Source organism: Anarhichas minor, unplaced genomic scaffold, assembly GCF_050575085.1.
Source record: "Anarhichas minor isolate MPS153535 unplaced genomic scaffold, ASM5057508v1 ptg000009l, whole genome shotgun sequence".
NCBI lineage: Eukaryota > Metazoa > Chordata > Actinopteri > Perciformes > Anarhichadidae > Anarhichas > Anarhichas minor.
This window is the reverse complement of record NW_027466455.1, coordinates 2,038,332-2,057,054: the sequence shown is the minus strand read 5'-3', so window position 1 is coordinate 2,057,054 and position 18,723 is coordinate 2,038,332. Positions and strand designations below refer to the sequence as shown.

The window sequence follows — 18,723 nt, the reverse complement described above, 5'->3', positions numbered from 1 at the left end:
AACAACATTCTTACCTCGAACCTTTAAAGATGTCGCACTGATAATTACTGTGTATCTGTTTATGTGAAATAAACAAAAATACAGGCCAGAGTCAGACAAACCCACGTGCATATTTTTGAGAAAGACAGCGGAGATGTTGGATGCCATTTTATATTTGCCACTTTCAACCGCATTGTCGAATGAAGCGGACTCACTGGAACTTTACATGGAGGAGATGCAGCGGGCCTGTGTGCTGCTGACAAGTGTGAACCGGATTATCATGGTGGGAGAACTGGAGAAGTTGGAGCACAGCAGTGTGACAGTCTGAGACTGAGAGACTGAGATCAAGATCCAGCCTGGGACAAAAAGCAAAGAGATTTAGTTCTCAGCTGATAATGCAACAAACGGATAACAAGGCCCATAAACAACTGTGGTAACAGCTGTTGTCGATTCAGTATTGAACTAATGCCAGTACTTACTTAGGCTGCAGAGAAGTGTAGCTGTTATAGTGAAGCTCATCATTGTGCGTATCATCGTCTTATTGCAATGGAGCTTAAAATCGCTTAGCTCCAGGAAGGAGGGTTAAAGAGGAAGGCGAGTTTTTCTATGTTCATCTTGCTAATCACTGATTTGCTGATGATGCTGTTTGTTGTAATGCACACTCAAAAAAACAACATCCTCCATGCTGATGAATTGAAGACAGTCCTGCTCTGATCCTGTGAGTTTCTGTCTTTACTCTACTTTGATGAGGCTCTTGCTGTATCACCTTCTTCCAGACTGTTTCTGTTGAGAAAGACTCACTGAGCTGTTTGGGAATCACCAAATGGAAGGGGAGAAGCCCACATGCCAATAGATGAATGGTACACGGTCATTTGAGGGCCCTAACAGTGTAAGTTGTGTTGAGCTGGGAAGTACATTTGTAGGCTCAGCTAAATGAGGATGACACTGTCATCTGGCCCTACAAGTATGAGGCTGCTCAAGGCACTTTTTCTGCAAGCAGGATGCTGATGTGGGTGAAAGAACAAAACAAGTGTGAGGAAATTGGTCAGTGTCGTCGGCAAAGAAGGGGACAGTTTGAGAAGAGATTGAGATGCTGTCTGATTCATCTTCACATTTTTAAAGAAAGTATTAAAGCTTTTGTTTGCTTGTGGTTTTATTGCCGAGAGCTGAAGGCCAGTCTTCCTGTGGCTTTCGCTAATACACAAAGTGTTCACCGCAGTGGAAAATGACAGGGGGGGGGGGAGGAGCCACACGACTTGTTGTTGCCCACATGTGCATGCAAACACCGCCAGGGCAGAAAGCTACCCCTCTGTATTTTTAATGTACACTTTCCCTTCGTCAGTTCGCAATAGAGTCTAAAATCTTTAAAAGTCAGTATATCCTGTCAATTTGAGGAAAATACAGTCTACCGCGATCAAAAGAAGATAATACAATTACTTTAATATTGAATCTTTTAAAAAAAAAATGAGATCTTAGACAAAGTGACCTGAATTCCCTAGGCTGATTACACTGCATACCTACTGTAGCAGAAATGTATGCAGGTGCTGTTGGAGGCCTCACTTCTTCAGCAGACATAGCATCTCTATTTCTGTGGTCACTGGATATAAATCCGTACTGATGGAAGTCTAAATTTAGACTGAAAGTAATGATATGAACAGCAGTTATCCTTTAAGCTTAAGTCTAATGCAGGCTACACAACCTTTGCTACAAACACTATACTGTACTACAGGGCTTGTAAAATAGGCACTAATGAAGTGTTGACTTTCCTTATTGTTGGTCTTTGGAAACAAAAAGTCATTAGAAGTTTTTTTTGTCATGACTGAAACTTTCCTGTGATGGAGACTTTTTTAGTTTTTGACTCATTTCCTCTGTACAAATACCTTAGCTGGTTTTATTTCTTAAAACAAGCAGGTCAGTTTGCAGTTTTTTCTCTTTATACTTTGCTAAGCTTTGACTTTAGAGGCCTCCTGACATGTGTGTTAGTTGTGCTCAGACCACACTCGGCCGTCTCTTCCTGTAAAGTGATGATTGGTATCTCACTCTCTATATGAGTAAGTCAGATTTGATCAAGACAGACACTTTTTGCAGAGAGCAAGACAGAAAGACACACAAGGAAAACAATGCAATCTGACCATGAGCACAATACATAGATTACCATGATAAAGCATCAGCTCTACAGTTACAGAGTCTTCAAGAGTCTATTTGCTGGCAGCATAAATAACGCGAGTCTCCACTTCTCTCTCGGATGCAGGCCTCCTGCTTCTTATTGACTTTGGAAGGAACCTCAGCTCTGCAGAGTTCAGGTCCTCACAGCTCAGATCCTGAAAATCAATAAAGTATTTACAGTCACATGCTGTATCTCACACAACGTAACTACGTTTTTCAGAAGCCAGCACAGAATCCGTACTGGTGAATACTAGTTCACACCAACGCCTTTCTTCTACTCCATTTACTGGCGGATTAGAGACATGCATAAATCGTAGCCCATGCCGCCAACTTCTGACCAAACTAGTCTATTCTCTCCAAACCAACTAGCAATCAGTTTGCAGGGCTGAGGTAGAGATGCATGGCCAAAGAAACCCCACGTTTCTGGTCGGGAAGAAGAACACACCTATTTTTTTGAAATTATGAAAGACATAGATATCAACAGGTTTGTGCATATCGTAATAAAATGTCATAGGGGCGTTTTCCGTTAATCTGAGTATATACAGCTGCATATAAACAGATATATTGGTGGACTTTTCATTTTCTTTAGCCATGGAAAAAGTTTAGTAGGAATATTTGTCTGTTTTTCAGAATAATGGCAGAAACCAGAATATTTTGTGCATGTAAACTTGACAGTGTTTGGCTGGATTATTCCATTGTTATCTTTCTTTCTCCACTATTCCTCACAAAAGTCTAAATGCTGTAGCTAATTTAATTTTGTTTTTAACAAGTTGGGCAGTTTTCTCAGCTTCCCCTCATGGTTTCCACAGAGCCGTGACTTCAGATGATTATAACCTCAGTGGTTATCAAACCACACTGTTCTGTCTCTTCCTGTCAAACAAGTGATGTTTATGTCCCTCCCTCCACCAACCAAGTCAGTGTCCTTTCTGACTCCTCCTCCATCACACATTAATCACACTCTTTTCACTCTCACACAAAATAAAGAAACACGAGCGTGAAAATACAGAATCATTATTCAAAATGTATTTGTTGCCACTGGCTCCTTCCACCTAATACCCACATTTGATTAATGTGACAAAGCAGAAGTTCCAGTTGCCACCTTAGTCTATCTGGTGGCAGCATACACAACATTTGGCTCCAGCTCTCCCTCACATGCAGGCCTGCGGTTTCTTTTTGGTTTCATACTTAGAGCTATGTAGTTCAGGTCATCTGAGCCCAGATCCTGTAAATAAGAGTCACACACTGTATCAAACACACACAATCTGAGTTTAACACAACAAAATCAAATCCTGTGTTGAAGAATTGAGATTAAAACAAAGAAGAAAGCAGTTTACTGATTGAAACTGAGGTTGTTCAAACATCACTTTTAGGAAGAAGGGAGTGCTTGAAGTGTATATCAGCAATCTCATGCTACTTATTTCTACTTATTTATTATTTTGTTAAGCATGTTATATTGTGTCAGTCATAGCTGTGATATTACTGTTATATTATTATACTTGGGTTATGCATCTTCTATACACCTATAAAGTACCCATAAGATACTGAACAGACAGCAGAGACAACAACAGATTCACTCTTCAGCTATGAAAAATCAAAACACCTAAATCAGATCAATACCACCAATTTGCAAGTACAAAAGAAAATAAAGATGGGTTTCTGGAAAATAGAGATTAAAATAGTATTTGCTGCTCAGAACAATTCAATATCAGTACTTACTAAGGCTGCCGAGAAGCAAAGCTGTTATTAAGGTGAAGCTCTCCTGCGGTTAACCTTGTCACAGCAAGTACCCATTATATCACTGTGCTTTCATTGGAAAGGGGCGGGGTAATGAATAGCTCATGCAAGGAAGCTCAAATTTTTCACCACCTGATATCTGTACCAGAGGCAATTTGAGCTGTCTGATGCGACAACTCAGACGGTTAGACTCAGTGCATGTTTGGGTTGAACAAACACAGGACTTTCACCCAGGAGACCGTCCTTTGTGTCTCGAGTGATACCAAGTTAATGCCATGTTTTTATGTAGCTTACACACTTAACTAACGCCACGCATGTAAGTTACGTAACAACCATACTTTTGTTGCCTACACCTAACCATGTAAACCTAAAAAATGAGTAAACATCCATTAGAAGTGTATTTTGAAAAGACACTATGCATGTAACCCTGACCAAGCTGTCGCTGTTTGACGAGCTGGGAGTGAGAATGTGTTGCACCAAGGATCAGCATGATGGAGCTGGAGATGTAGCCTATTGCCACAATGTGTTGTGTCTGTCAAATTCAAGGGAGGTGTTGACAAGATGGGTAGAACGAGCAGACACAGACAGCATGTTAAGTACCCACAGCTGCTTTTATCAGTTCAGAGGAGCCACTGCTCATGTGCACACGACCATTCTCTCTCTTCTTGTGTCATCAGTTGACTCCTGCTCACCACACAAGTTCAACTTGTCCCCTCGAGGTGGCAATACAGGTCTCTGTCTACCAAGATGGCCTGCTCTGTCTTTCCCATAGAAATAAACACTCTAAGCTCTGTTTTGGCTAATCTTATTTCAGTTAGATGTTTGAGCTTCACTTTGCAGAAAGACAAGAGGTTGTTTTCACATTTATCTGCCGTAGGAGGGAAGTTCCTTTGTGGTCACCGTAGATTTCTTTTTGAAGCTACTACGAGGACCTTTCATATTGTGTTGATTTCAGCGTTCCCTCTGGTCAAAGGTGACCGTGTTTCCGACCACCAGCATCCATTTAGAAAACTTCTCATTTTACCACAGGAGGGCGTGACAGTCTGGCCCCCCCCCCCGCAGTCCTGGTTCTGGTTCTCACGTGCCTCCCTTCCCTCCAGCGGGCCCAGCAATATGGCCTGGTGTCAGCTCCCAGCAGGGAACTGTGGAGCAGCGTAGTAAAGCTCTGCTCCTGGCCAGAGAAGGAGACGCTGTTGCTGGGAGCAGAGGACAGCAGGTCGAAGGTGGCAGCAAAGCTGTGTTGGTCCGCAGCTGGGCTGGTTTTCTGCCGGACGCCTCGCTGGAGTCTGAATGTGGTTCTGGTGAACCTGCTTGATTGAGTCTGATTTTAAACGGAATAAAAACAAAATCTGTTTTGCGTCACAAAAAAAACAAGAAATAAATAATAAGCAGGTATTATAATTATAATTGGAGCAAATTTACTGTTTTATGAAACCTCATAGCCACTCTATAACAGTCTTACTGTTAAAAAAAAGGAAAAATCAAACCAAAAATTACCTTTTTATACAAGTGACACTATTCTGGTAATAGTAAGAGATATCCTCAAATGATGCTTTTGGGTGGGTGGCTCAAAGTGAAATATAACGAGAACATAAAGATGTTGGGATAATATCATCAAGTGTGGCTTCAGAAGAAGTTATAATCTCTAATCTCACTTTCTGTAAACTGTCAAACCTGCATTGAAGAGAAGCTGAGAACTGCATTTTACATGTTTTGCAATCCTAATATGTTCATTCATTTTCCACTGACGCCAACACGGATGTTTTGAAGTGTCACACAGTTTGACCCTCTTAGCAACCAATCAAACGTAACCCCATTTTGAGCTGGTTTCTGCTCCGTCGATCAAACCTTTTTGTTCTTGAGACCTCTGAGATGCACCTGTATATGATCATCTGCGGAGTCTGTAAGTTTCTTCGTATGAAATATTTTCAGTGTATGAGTGTCTAATTAAGGCCCAAAAATTAAATGTGAGTTTATGCTTCTATAACATTGTCTCTTTGTTGACCTAGTTCACCTGTCGGCAGGGATCCAGTCGGCAGCAGTGAAACAGGACACTGGGGTTGTATCTGCCAGCATCGGGGACAATGTGATTTTACATTGTTTCTACAATACCCAAGTGGCAATGCACTTCTCCTGGTACCGACAAACCATAGGAAGTGGACCCGAGCTCCTGTCTAATTTTTACAAGTATGATGAACCATCCAAAGTCTTCCACTGGTTGGAGAAGAACCCTCGTTTCTCTGTGCAAAGGAAGGAAGGGATGAATCATTTAAACATCTCTGACGTCCGTTTATCAGATTCAGCCACATACTTCTGTGGAAGCACACACTCCAACATGGCGGAATTTGGAGACGGGGTCTTTCTAAGCGTCAAAGGTATTATTTTTCATTGGCTTTTACTTTAGATAACAGACAGAGGTAGCATATCATCTGATTTAAGTTTTTTTCAATCACCTCATGTATTTGCTAAATTGTCACTGTTCATTTGCTTATAGTTGTTAAACAAGCAGATATGCATCATATGTAACATATCATCATGTAACTCTTGATATTTATCTTTCCAATCAACACTTGTCGAACTAAAATATGCTGTTCCTTTGAAGTTTTCATATATTTTCACAGAAAAATAACTGGATCCAAAAGAGGCTAATTCTCATATTAAACCCCTTTAAAAAAAAGAAAAGAAAAGAAAAGTTAAAGGCCCTACTTACACTTTATGTCTCCAAAAATGAGACATAAATAAAGCCTAATTTTCTGTGGATTGTAGGAGCCAACCTCAAAGAAATAGTCCAGTGGCCAGTATCTGAGACCATCCAGCCAGGTGGCACTGTGACTTTCAACTGTACCATACACTCTGGGACCTGTGATGGAGAACACAGCGTTTACTGGTTCCGACACGGATCTCGCCAAGGCGTCCTTCAGACGCACGGGGATCAGTGTAAACACGTCTCCACACCTCCAGGGTATCCTTCACAGAGCTGCGTCTACCATTTGCAGAAGGTGAACCTGAGCTCCTCAGATGCTGGAACCTATCACTGTGCTGTGGCCTCCTGCGGGGAGGTGCTGTTCGGTAATGGAAGCGAGCTGCTCATCAAAGTTGATGGAAAAGACCAAATAGCACAGATGACAACCTTAGTCTGGCTCTCCATCGTTAGAACTGTGATTCTCTTGTTCTTAGTATCTATTTGTCTCCTGGTTTACATCGGTAAGAGCTGGTGAAGTCTTAAAGAGTTTGGCTCAAAATATCTCAGCTCAGTATCTTTGTAAAATGTATGCTATCACTAAAAAATAAAAAGGTTTTACACACATTTTGTTGTTTGACTGTATTACAATTTTCTAAATAAAACACTTTGACTACTGTTTGTAGGTGGAGATTATGCATCTTTGTGCATCTTTCTTTATACTGCTCGACCCATCAGCCTAATATTTGTTGTGCTTATTTATGGCTCATGGACCTCGTGTGGTTGTGGTGATTCACACTTTTTGAAAATATATTTTATTGACTACTGCTGACTCCTCCCTACTTTTCTTATGACATTTATTTTCTTATTGTGTCGGTAGGAGGAGAGCTAGTTAGCTGTTAGCAGCTGGTTGGAATCCTACGGTGTGTTTGGCTAACAGAGCTAACAGCTAATGGAGCTAAAGGCACAGCAGGACCGGAGCGTTAAACAGTCGGCATGAGGCGTTACACAGTGAAATGCAAATTAGCTGCACAAACCCAGCAGTGAAAATACTTTGAATCTATTGTCTTATTAACTCTTAAACTTTGTTCAGGTTTTTCTAACCACAGCGCAACATAACATCTGTGTTTTTTACTCACAACCTGTGTGTGGTTAAACACAGAGAATCACACTGTTATGGAACATCACTGAACTGCTGCTTCTAAACATATAGTTTGATCACAAAGATAGGTCCCTGTGATCCACTGAAAGTCTTAGTGGTGGAGCTACACAAGGTTACTTGCAACAAAATGAGGACATCCTGCTTGAAACCACCGGTACACAAACACAAGGACACAGGGTCTTTCAGAGGCACTGGACTCTTTTATAGAGAATTTATAGAAATGTCTCATCTGACGACTACAAGACTGTGAAAAGATACTGATTGTGAAAGGTGCGGCCTGCTTTCTGTGATGAAGCTGGAATGTCATTGAACATGAAACAAGACAAAAATATACAGAATAATATTCTCACTGAGGGAATTTACATAATGACACACTCGTTTTTCCGGGACTTTCACACAAACAAAATTTAAGGTACGACAAATGATAAGAAATATGTTCCGTTGTTTTCAGTTGATGAATAACTAAATACTCAATAGTCTGAATACTTTATATTAATGTAGTGCAGTTTAGTTACATGCAACAGTGTTACCACTGATGCTAAATCTGTGAGGGATGCAATGGTTTGTTTTGGATGGTCGTAGTTTTCGTAACAATTCTACAAAGAATTGTAGTTTTTCTTTAATTGTCTCACTACTTTTAAATTTAACCAACCTCATCATGATTGTGTAAAAATAGTCGTGTTTCTGATTTACTTCATCATGTTGTTCTTTTGTGCTGCTTCTTTTACTAATTTGTCCGACTGGACTACATGCTGAGACCATTATCATTGACATACTACTACTACTACTACTACTACTACTACTACTACTACTACTACTATGATTAATAGTAAAATGATTTTATTCTGCGTATACTGAATAAAACCATATATTTGGTTTTATTCCACATACAACTGCATATGTACGGCAAGGATTCTCGGGTATTGTTTATTTTTAATTTGCAAATTATAATTATCTAAAAATGTAGCTTTTGAAAGACAAATAAAAGACACTCAACACTCAAATGTGAACTTGAGAACTAGTTACATCAGTAATTGGTCTGCACCACGAGGAGCTGTTCAGGTGAACAAATTAAGACCTTTGTTGGACCTTCTCATGTTACGGGTCTGGCCTGCAGTCCAAACATGTACAACGTCGATCAAATGTAGCAGGTTCAAGTTAAGTTTATTTAGTTATAAACTAAGAGTGCTGAAGCCTAAACCCCGCTTTGGGCCGCAGTTGTGTGTGTGAACCTAAAGTGAAATGTGGACGGGTCGACAGGGTGAAAAGAAAAAGTATGGAATAGCCCTTTTCAACCTTGACAGGAAGGGAAGGTGGGGAAAGTGATAAATGGGACACACCTGTGAGCTGGGGGAGCAGGGGGAAAAAAACGAACAAAGCGTGGAGGCGAACAGAAAGAGGAGGGCGAGTGGCTAAAGGATCACTGAAAATGTAATCCAGTTTCTGGAAATCTTTGCTACAAAGAAAGACCGATAGTGCCATATATAAAAGTAAACAGAGTGGAAGTTGTTCCAAGAATCGGCTGGATTTCCCTGAGTTCCCTGGGCAACAATGTGCTGCTGGAAGTGTGCTGATGGAGTGGGTTTGGATTAAACGTGTTCAAATATCTCTGTGACCTGCTCGGATGTGGCTATGGACTTCCTTTTCTTTGTTGGACCTTCTCATGTCAAAGTGACAGGTTTTTAGAAAAATTATTATTCTCCTCTCCGGTGCGCAACTCTTACTTTAAGTATTTGGGGTAAATTAAAGCTCCAACACGGACAAAACGTCTCCTGTGAAGATGAGATGTTAGTCAACACTGTATATCCAGCTCCTACATTTTCCACATTGCACCTCAATAGCATCTTTTTCCTTAGACTCAGACTACCTGGTAAATCAGGCTGATTAGTACTGCTCTCGATCTCACTCATCTTCACACGTTCCCCTGTAAATGTAATACTTACACTAACATTGTGGCATCTCCGCTTCTAACTTTGTAAAGGACCTAAACACCTTTCCTGTCAAAGACCTGCTTAGATTAGATCTGCATAGGATCTATAGTTAAGATGCAAAGCTCTTTTTCCATCTAGTTATATCACGTCAGGGCAAAAGAAAACCGTAACATTATGCAACAGTGCTTGTCACGCAACAGACCCACCTTAGCATATAGGGAGAGAAATAAAGTAGCAGTGATGAAGTGACATCCTGCCTGTAACCACAGAGACAAAGACACAAGATGCTTTGAGATCTCCTCTCTTTACTCCGAACAGCAAAAAGCTTGTTACACACACCGGCTTTGTGGCAGCATGCACAATAAACAACCTGCAAAGAATGTTCTGTGGTGGCTTTGTCCTCACTGAGTATGTGATGTAAGAGATGAAGTGCTGGTTAGAATTGTGGAAACTTTCAGAGTAGACAACGACACCAGCAGACCTGTGAGTGTAGTTCTTTAACAATTGTAATAATCAGTCTTGCAGTGTTTTTTTCAGTGGAACATCTTTTCTTCCAAGGCAAGCCCTTATATTTATTTAATAAAGTGTTCGTGTTTCAGAAACAATAGCAGATGTCTTGGTACACAGAATCATCTCCGGCCCTACGGCCTTACGCTGGAGTACACACATTCTTGCTGGGTGTTGGCCGTCTGTCTTCTTGATCTGTTGCAGTTGTGATCCCTTAAAGCAGCGTAATGGAGGTTCTCTGCGTCTACACATAGCTGGGAACAAAATATAAAATAAATTATCAATCGCTATAATAAACAATATAGCACAAGAGAGACATGCGGAAAAAAATCACATTAATGCTCTTGAATTAAACATTTGTCAAGAAAACATAATTGTCAAGTTGTCAATATAAATTATATTGACAACTTGCTAACTGTATGTTGCGCATACGTTATAGCAGCAGCCGACATGTAAAGAATATAAAGATATTGCTGCATGATTAAAAATAGTGATACTTACGGCTGTATTCGGAGGAGAATTTTCTGAAAATGTTTCATTACTCTCTGGTTGTGACACACAAAATGAAAGCCATGTTATTCAAATGGAATATGTACTCAATACCTACTGTCGTATTCAAAGAGTAACAGTTACCTGCACTTTGGCGGTTTCTTTGGTTGCTCTTATACAGTGAGAAAGCCAGTAAAACAACCAGCATGGTGGTCAATGCCCAAGCTGCACTCAAGAAATACACCAAAACCAGAGAGTCCCCGTCACCTGAACAGAAACAGATATCAGGAGACATTATAGGGATTTTTAATGTTGATTTAAAGGACTAGTTGCATTCTCTCAAGTATATCTGAAAAATGAATACTGACATGCCCATTTGTACAACTGAAAGGATTACTGGTCATAGTAGAATGTTCCTTCCTAAAGCTTTTTCAATTTAAGTAATTTAATTGACACAAGGCTTCAGCAGTCTGATTTGGACAAATCAAATTGGTGTCTTTCAGCAGAGGAATTATACTCCCATATCCCGAAATGCATTATCAATAACGTTTAGGAACCAAAAATTTCTCCCGAATTACTATTTTTAGTTTTGAAACAGGCGTATTTAGTATTGTTGATATGAACGTATTTTTGCTTCAGAAATGTCGAGATTCAACGTATCCGTGGTTTGCAGAAATGTAAAATACCATCGTTTTGTTTTGGTGACTGGGTTGCCTGCAAACACAATACTCAGAGACCACATGCCAATTGAAAGACACATTGGTCAACGTTTCACGACCCAGTGAAGTATCTGCCAAAGCACGACTGCTGTAACAAACTAGGGGAGAAAATACGCTGTGTTAGATTTTGTCTACTGTCTCCCACAGCGGAGGAATCACTTTATGACCAGATGACAAAAGAAATGATTACAGTGACCAGTAATTACTATTGGCAAGTGAGTATCAGTTTTAGGCAGACTTTTAGACTATCCTTTCAGCAGTTATGATCACAATTTATTAAGTGAGACAACCTTTGCTAGTGTTACTAACCCTCAAAGTCCAGCTTGGTCCCGTCTCCAAACAGTATGTGTCCACACGAGGCAACAGCACAGTAGTAGGTCCCAGCATGAGACGGATTCAGACTCTTCATCGGCAGGTTGTAGACACAGGTGTGTGTTTGTGTGTTGGGTTTCCTCTCACACTGATCATTCCTGCCTCCATCAGTGTAAATGAGTCCTGGACGAGATGCTTCAGAGTCTTTGAACCAGTAAACACTGTGTTGTCCATCACAGGTCCCAGTGTGAACTGTACAGTTCAGAGTCACAGAGCCTCCTGGCTGGATGGTCTCAGATGCTGACTGATGGACCAAAGCTGGGACGTTCAAACCTGAACCCTTTACACTGACAGTAGTGCCATCGCAAAATTTAAAGTCAATCAAATTGCTCCCTATGCAGTAGTAAGTGGCTGAGTCTGAAATTTGCAGATCTGAAATCTTCATGTGACTTTTACCGCTTTCAGTATCCAATGAGAAACGTGGATTGTTCTTAAATTCACCGTGGAAGGTGCAATTACGGTTATACGTATAGAATGCAGCAATCAGCTTTGGTTTCTGTCCCAGCGTTTGCTTATACCAGTAAAAAACCAACCCTGCATCATCACAGACGCACGGCAGAGTCACATTTCCCCCAACATCATCCGATAGAAAATATAACAAGGATTGATTTAAAGTTCCCATAGCAGCTGAGGAGGCAAACAAATACACAAGTAATTTATGCTAGTATGTAAAGATGCATGAAAACATGTCACAAACAAACACAGTTTAAAGCAAACAACAGGCAATAACAAAATACAACTTACCCATATCCGTCAAGATCAGACATGTGATATACAATGCCAAGCTTGAAGGTGTCATTGTGCTTCAAATGCTGTGATGAATGAAGTGTATCTCTGTATGTTCTTCCCTCTTCACAGAGGAGACTGTGTTTGATCGGCCAATCAGATTAGATGTCCTATTTTGACAAACAGTGAACACATGTTCAGCGGCCCCTACTTCGGTTTTGTTGGTCTTAAGAAGAGTCTCATCCACAGCGTGTGCAAAATACTAACCACAGTTGTAAGTGCGTAGCATTGATTATTTGATAGCTACTTGCCACATATAGCATGTATAGCAAACGGCTTGGAAGGAATCATTTTCAAGAATCATTTTCAAGATAACAAACATTCAAGAACATTCACCACTTTCAAATGTTGCTTTGGCGTTCTGCTGTTTGATTCACAGTTAAGGACATGAATGACTTTTCCTTTAGTCCAAACACCGAGAGAGTTATCTGTGGTGTCGTAAGACAACATTTTTAGCAGCAACTGAAGGTATTGATGGTCACATACAACTAGAAGTAGACAGCAACAGTTCAACATGGTCTGATATACATGTGCAGTACGATGTGACACGTGAAAGTATGTATAGGCTGTTCCCCTTCACTGTTTGTACGTATGCCTGAGAAAACACTCTGTATGTAATCTGTATAAACTCTACGTAGTCCTGAGCCAGGACGTCAGGGCTGCTTCTATGAAGTCAGGTGACGCAGTGTAAAAAGAGCGACTAAGTCCATGTGAGGAGGAGGTCGGGGTAGATACATGGGTCAAACAAGCATCGGACTCTCACCAGAGGAGATCACTTTAACCTTACTTTTGTTACGTTAATTACGCCACATATGTAACAAACTATTCTTGAACCAAACCACGATCTTTTCCTACAGATAACCAAGTGGTTTTGTTGCCTAGACAGGTTCTGCACTGCAGCGGCCCGCTCGTGTTGCTGGTCACTCTTAGGAGAACGCACAGAAAATGAGCAATACCTTTGGCCTACAAATCTGGCAAATGAAAAATAAAATCAAACTAAAGCAATACACAAAAATAAACGTGTGCATAATGAGTGATCAATAATAAACTGGATCTCGGAACCCTTGGCTATTGGTCTGATGACGGAGAGGCCTCTGGTGGCTAGGGGATGTATTTCTGGGCTTCCGGTGTAGCCAGAGGATATCCGGGCCAATACTTCATTTTCTGTGATCTGCTCGTTGTTTCCACTCCGATTAGCAACTTGAGATACAACACTTGTAGTTGGAGTTGAGATGTGACATATAGGACCGGATTGTTTCACAAGTAACAAGCTTACAAGTTCATTTTAAAGAAATAAAAAGTTAAATCATTGTCGGATGATAGCTGATGGGTTACCAGATTGCATTTCAGCCAATGTGATCCACCTCTTTTGCCCTCAACATAGAGTGTTTACCTTAATTTAACCAAAACCTCCTCTTACGTGATTGGTCAATGCTACAAACAGAAACCAGAATGCTTCCGATACCAATCTTGCCCAGCTGCATACAGACTGTGCAGATTGTGTTTATAGAGATTATGAACTGGCAAATGCATAAAGGCGCATGACGTTCATCCTAAGTTGTTTGCAGTGGTTTCCTTGGGGATTTAAAATCACACGGATGCTGTCTGGTTGATAGATGAGTAGTTTATGGCTCATACAACATTGTCTGAAACCACTACATTATTTGAGTTGTTTTATTACATAATAGGCACCAGAGCCTAAGATGATACCCCCCACTGTATTATTGCAGTTTGTTCAGTGAGATTGCATTTCCTATATTTGCATTTAAGACATGACCCTCATTTTACAGAGCTGCCCTCATAAAATGACTTCTCTTTGTTCTTGGTTTCTGACTGGGCCAGTCTTCCTGTGCTCAAGCGAGGACTGAAGTTTCCACCAGCGGAAACCGGTTCACAGCACTTCACACCTTATTTACCACAGCAGTCAGAACAAGAGAATGCAGAGAGCTGGCTAGTTTTGAAGGTTGCACCCCCCGCTTACATTTCTGGTTAGAAGAAGTTATTAACAGACCAGAGGGGATTTTCGAGCATGTTCTGCTTATGTCTGCATCCAATGCTGTATATTTATTTTCATTTTTTTATTTGAACGTCTTTAGACTAAAGGAATAGAAAATATATAGTGCACTCACTCCATACTGGACTGGTGGCAGCCTCCCGTCACCTACTCTGGCAGCCTTACGAGGGCCTCATTTCACTCCTGGCCAGTACCGCACTACAGCTGCCTCCAACACCCGGTGGTCGCTTGACTTGTAATCTTGCCAAATAGTTTACCCATTGATGTCAGAGAAAAGCAGGTCAAAGAGAACTTAGACGATTCAAATGCGTATTAAATTCAAAACAACAACACTTATTCACACCAGACAAATTCAGTAAAGCCTTTCAGTTATTTGTACAGAGGAAGCAGCCCCACCAATACATGTATGAAAGCACTTTATTATTTCCATGTGAAGATAGTATGGACAATATTCCACTGACTGGCCTTACATTGCAGACATGAGGAAGTGCTAAACTGACTTGTTCATATACATATACATAGATACAGAGCTCCTTGGTGGTCGTGTTTTTCTTGTTTATGTACAGCTCAGCAGTTCCTACTCCATCAGTCTTCAATATCCCTGGTTTGTCTGCATTGCAGAGATGAAACCTTTTGGTTCCTTTGACAGTGTCTGATGTCAGAATAAATGACAGAGTCTCCACTGTATTTCACTGAAGCTTGAGTGGGCGGGAGGCTTCTGGGGACCAAACACACAGGTGCATAGATAAGTGCATCACCCGTCTGTGAGAATTGGGATTAAAATGATTAAGGCTTGTTCTCAAAGATGGCCATAGGATATCAAACAGAAAAATTATATTCAGCTTAAAAATGACGCTGTAGGTGCTGAGATGAACTCTTACCTGGTGGCCTTCAGAAGACCCATCAGTTGCCTCTGAAGAAACAAAGAGATAACTACAGTCAACTCCAGTTACAGCAACATGTAACAGAACATGGATCTGACTCTGCTGCAGACATACAGCCGATCAATATGGTTTTAAATACCTGAGGAATATTTTCTCCGACTCTTGCATAGTGTCCATGTAAGGACGAGTGTCACAATCCCCAGAATGATGTTTGACAGCATCAGAGCAATAACTGCTGGACTCAGCTCAGCTGGTTTGGTGACAGCATTGTCTGGAGAGGAAATTATACCAACAGTGATTGATATCATTTTACAAATAACTAGCTGTGCAAGAACATATCGTATCTAGCCATACAAATAGTTTTGGTTTATTTAGGATATCTGTCACCACCCAATACAAAGAATGCAAAATCTTGAAAACGTTGGCTTTAGGGCTACAAATAACAATTCCTCTTTTTGTTTTTTTTATGAATCTGCTGATTATCTTTTAATGATTCAGTCTATAAAACGTCAGAAAACACGGACAAATGTTTAGAATCTTTGATTGAAATATGACAATGACCAATTAGTCAATTTTCACATTTCACTTCAGTAACAATCAACTAATCCTTTCAGCTCTAGCTGGCTTTGGACTTAATCTTGGGTTTCACAGCATTTTTTGATACTAAGCCATAAATAGAATCTGTGTTTACGATTTCTGTTATTTGCTATGAATTGGAAGCACGATGGACTAAAACTGTACGTGTATAGTGACCATTTCTGTCTTACTGTGAATATTAATCCTGGTCCCATTTCCAAGCAGTGTCTGTCCACATGAAGTCACAATACAGAAGTAGGTTCCAGCGTCATCGGAGCTACAGTTCCTCATAAGATGGCTGTACAGGCAGGTAGTCCCTTCACTCTGAACGGTCTTCTCTCCAGAGGAGTACATCAATTGTGGAGCCGAGTGATGACTAGTGTGTTGTGCTGCACAGCGGCCAGTTTGAACGGAACAGCTGAGAGACACAGAGTCTCCTGGCTGGACTGATTTGGATTCACTCATCACGTTTGCACCTTGGGGAAGAAATCAAAGAATCTTGATCATTAGCATTATGATTATGTTACCGCAATTAAGGTGTGTTAACTGGAATACAGAGAATGAATACCTTTCAGCATCAAAAAGGTTCCTGATCCAAATTGAATGTCTTTGAACTGCAAGACTCCGCAGAAGTATGTTCCAGCGTCTTCCCATGTTGTTGCAGATATGCTCAGGTGACTGTTGATTCTGTCAAACTTGACTGAATAACGGAAATGAGATTCATCAGCAAATACAGTGTGGTTGTAGAAATAATTGAATGCCGCCACAAGCTGTAGTCCCTCGCCTGGAGTGAATCTGTACCACACTCTTTTTTTCAGTTCACTCTTTATGTCACATTCAATGGTCGCCGAGTCTCCGAGCTTCACTGCTTGGAACGCAACAGGCTGAGAGATGTCACTTAGCTGTGCAGCACCTGAAATATACAGATGGAGATGTGGTCAGCTCTGTGTTTGCCGGCACTCATGAAAAGGATTTTTCTTACTTACTCAAAGACCAGAGCAGGAAAACATTCACAAAGTGCAGCATCATCTTGTCAGCACGGCTCCTTCTCCACAGCAGTTCTGACTGAAGCAACAGCAGACAACAAATTCATCACTTGTCCTACATTCTGCCACATCCTACAGGTCTGATTGGTTCGTCATCCTCACCTTGCAGTTCGAACTGAAAGTGTGTCTACATGCATAAGGCTGGTGGAAAAAAAATGTGGGTGAGGGTAACAGATCCAAGGACAGCTGTATTATAACACTTGGTTGCACTGACCTGAATAAAGTGAAGCGGGTGCATTTTAGAAGATTAAAAAACCTCAACCACAGCCTCGCTTTCCCAAAACACTGACCCCAGCTTATTAGAGGGACTATTCAGTAGACTATTCAGTAGAAAGTAGTTCCGCCTAAGCCTGTAACATGGACACTATTTCGGGAAATGCATGCTTCTGTTGATTTAAAAAAAATAATTACGCAGGCAGAGTACTTAGATACAGAAATTGCAAAACTGGACCAATCAGCGTCCTCTGAGGAGCTACTGATAGCTATGGCCGTGGTTTAGGTGCGTGTGACGCAACACAGAGAGGCGACTGTTGTGCCGTTTTCCAAACAGTCGCAAATGACGGCTTCTTAGAGGTTCTGTGTAACAAACCATCTAATGGATCAGGTACTTGATAACTACTCCTATGTAGAGAGTTTTAAATGTTTTTTGTCACACAGAGAAAAATGGCAGGTGTCCCGATTATTATTTTGATTGAGATGTGATTTCTGTAGTTAGGTGGAGTTGAGAGAACGCAACTTGCTGACGCCTGTGTAGAGCATTGACCAGTACAGAAGAAGTTTGTCATTTGGCTCCGGATTCTGAATTTCTTCTCCTTCAAAACAAGTAAACCAGGCAAACAAGCAGTGCAGGACGCTGTCTTGTGGTTTTAAGGATGTTGTGTTGAGGGGTGCATCCAGGCGGCAACCTTTCTGAAAAGTGAACCCAATGCGGAAGTACCTTGAATTTGCATTCTTTCTGATGGCCATCAGGGGACGGCTCCTCTGGTTGCAAAAAATAGTTTCTCTAGCATCTCTTCTCAACAAATACAGACGATTACATCACCTCATGACATGCCAGAAAGTTTTGTGTATAAAAATGACAGACACAAACGGACACAGACGGAACAGACACAAAACTCATGTGAAATAACTGAAACTGTTTTAACTTTGTCAGAGTTTGTCTAGGATTTCACTACTCATAGTAGGAAGCTGGTTAACAGAAGGGCCTTCAAATGCTGAAGCCAATGTATCCACTTAAAGATTCAGTTTATCTTAAAGCCAATGCATGTTGACTCTGAAAACTGCCTCGCACAGCAGTCCCAGCTGCAGTCAGAGAAGAGAGGATACGCACTCTCGGCGTATTCATGTATCTGTACTATATAATTTGATCATTATTAGATTAAACAATATCCAGGAAACAATGCATTGTCAATTAAAAAAAGGTGTCTGAATGGTAATAAGCAAATGGAGTCGCTTGTCACGTGACTCGTTAGTCAATCAAGTTAACATAAACCTAACTTCCTGTGAAGATAGAAGTTTTCTTTTCAAAAGACAGTGTGCAAGGGTACATTCCAAGTCTCTTAATTGCATCCTCGTTTCCCTCACTTGGGTCCTTTCCTTGCGTCTTAGTCCCTCCCACCAGGGATGCATGGAGGAAACCATGCGAGGAGAGAGGACACGAGGAAATATGTTTTAGGAG

At 40.9% G+C, this 18,723-nt stretch overlaps 3 protein-coding genes across 3 annotated transcripts; 1 reads left to right on the top strand and 2 right to left on the bottom strand.

Annotated features, from left to right (window-relative positions):
- The first annotated feature begins 4,294 nt into the window (after positions 1–4,294).
- On the top strand, positions 4,295–7,097 carry LOC142945953 (uncharacterized). The gene is made up of 6 exons (XM_076086892.1): positions 4,295–4,339; positions 4,426–4,444; positions 4,557–4,610; positions 4,980–5,180; positions 5,889–6,254; positions 6,646–7,097. The coding sequence occupies exons 1-6, from the start codon at positions 4,295–4,297 to the stop codon at positions 7,095–7,097; spliced, it is 1,137 nt and encodes a 378-aa protein (XP_075943007.1).
- A 2,840-nt stretch (positions 7,098–9,937) lies between these two features.
- On the bottom strand, positions 9,938–12,538 carry LOC142945952 (uncharacterized). The gene is made up of 4 exons (XM_076086891.1): positions 12,484–12,538; positions 11,677–12,366; positions 10,767–10,915; positions 9,938–10,413 (listed from the first exon to the last, which is right to left on the bottom strand). Exons 1-4 carry the CDS (start codon positions 12,536–12,538, stop codon positions 10,294–10,296), a joined length of 1,014 nt encoding a protein of 337 aa, XP_075943006.1. The 3' UTR covers positions 9,938–10,293.
- A 2,586-nt stretch (positions 12,539–15,124) lies between these two features.
- LOC142945951 (uncharacterized) lies at positions 15,125–17,028 on the bottom strand. Its single transcript, XM_076086890.1, has 6 exons — positions 16,986–17,028; positions 16,568–16,912; positions 16,191–16,475; positions 15,563–15,694; positions 15,421–15,452; positions 15,125–15,301 (listed from the first exon to the last, which is right to left on the bottom strand). The coding sequence occupies exons 1-6, from the start codon at positions 17,026–17,028 to the stop codon at positions 15,125–15,127; spliced, it is 1,014 nt and encodes a 337-aa protein (XP_075943005.1).
- Positions 17,029–18,723: the final 1,695 nt, after the last annotated feature.

What these genes read in the sequence shown, in the direction of transcription:
- LOC142945952 (XM_076086891.1), bottom strand. Translation starts at nt 12,538, where the DNA reads ATGACACCTTCAAGCTTGGCATTGTATATCACATGTCTGATCTTGACG. An exon ending in TCTGATCTTGACGGATATGG is followed by an intron (nt 12,367 to 12,483) that starts GTAAGTTGTATT and finishes TTGCCTCCTCAG; the next exon opens with CTGCTATGGGAACTTTAAAT. An exon ending in GACCAAGCTGGACTTTGAGG is followed by an intron (nt 10,916 to 11,676) that starts GTTAGTAACACT and finishes GTTTCTGTTCAG; the next exon opens with GTGACGGGGACTCTCTGGTT.
- LOC142945953 (XM_076086892.1), top strand. Translation starts at nt 4,295, where the DNA reads ATGCATGTAACCCTGACCAAGCTGTCGCTGTTTGACGAGCTGGGA. An exon ending in CCCTCGAGGTGGCAATACAG is followed by an intron (nt 4,611 to 4,979) that starts GTCTCTGTCTAC and finishes CCTTCCCTCCAG; the next exon opens with CGGGCCCAGCAATATGGCCT. An exon ending in GGAGTCTGAATGTGGTTCTG is followed by an intron (nt 5,181 to 5,888) that starts GTGAACCTGCTT and finishes TTGTTGACCTAG; the next exon opens with TTCACCTGTCGGCAGGGATC.
- LOC142945951 (XM_076086890.1), bottom strand. Translation starts at nt 17,028, where the DNA reads ATGATGCTGCACTTTGTGAATGTTTTCCTGCTCTGGTCTTTGA. An exon ending in TTTCCTGCTCTGGTCTTTGA is followed by an intron (nt 16,913 to 16,985) that starts GTAAGTAAGAAA and finishes TGTATATTTCAG; the next exon opens with GTGCTGCACAGCTAAGTGAC. An exon ending in TCGGAGAAAATATTCCTCAG is followed by an intron (nt 15,453 to 15,562) that starts GTATTTAAAACC and finishes TTGTTTCTTCAG; the next exon opens with AGGCAACTGATGGGTCTTCT.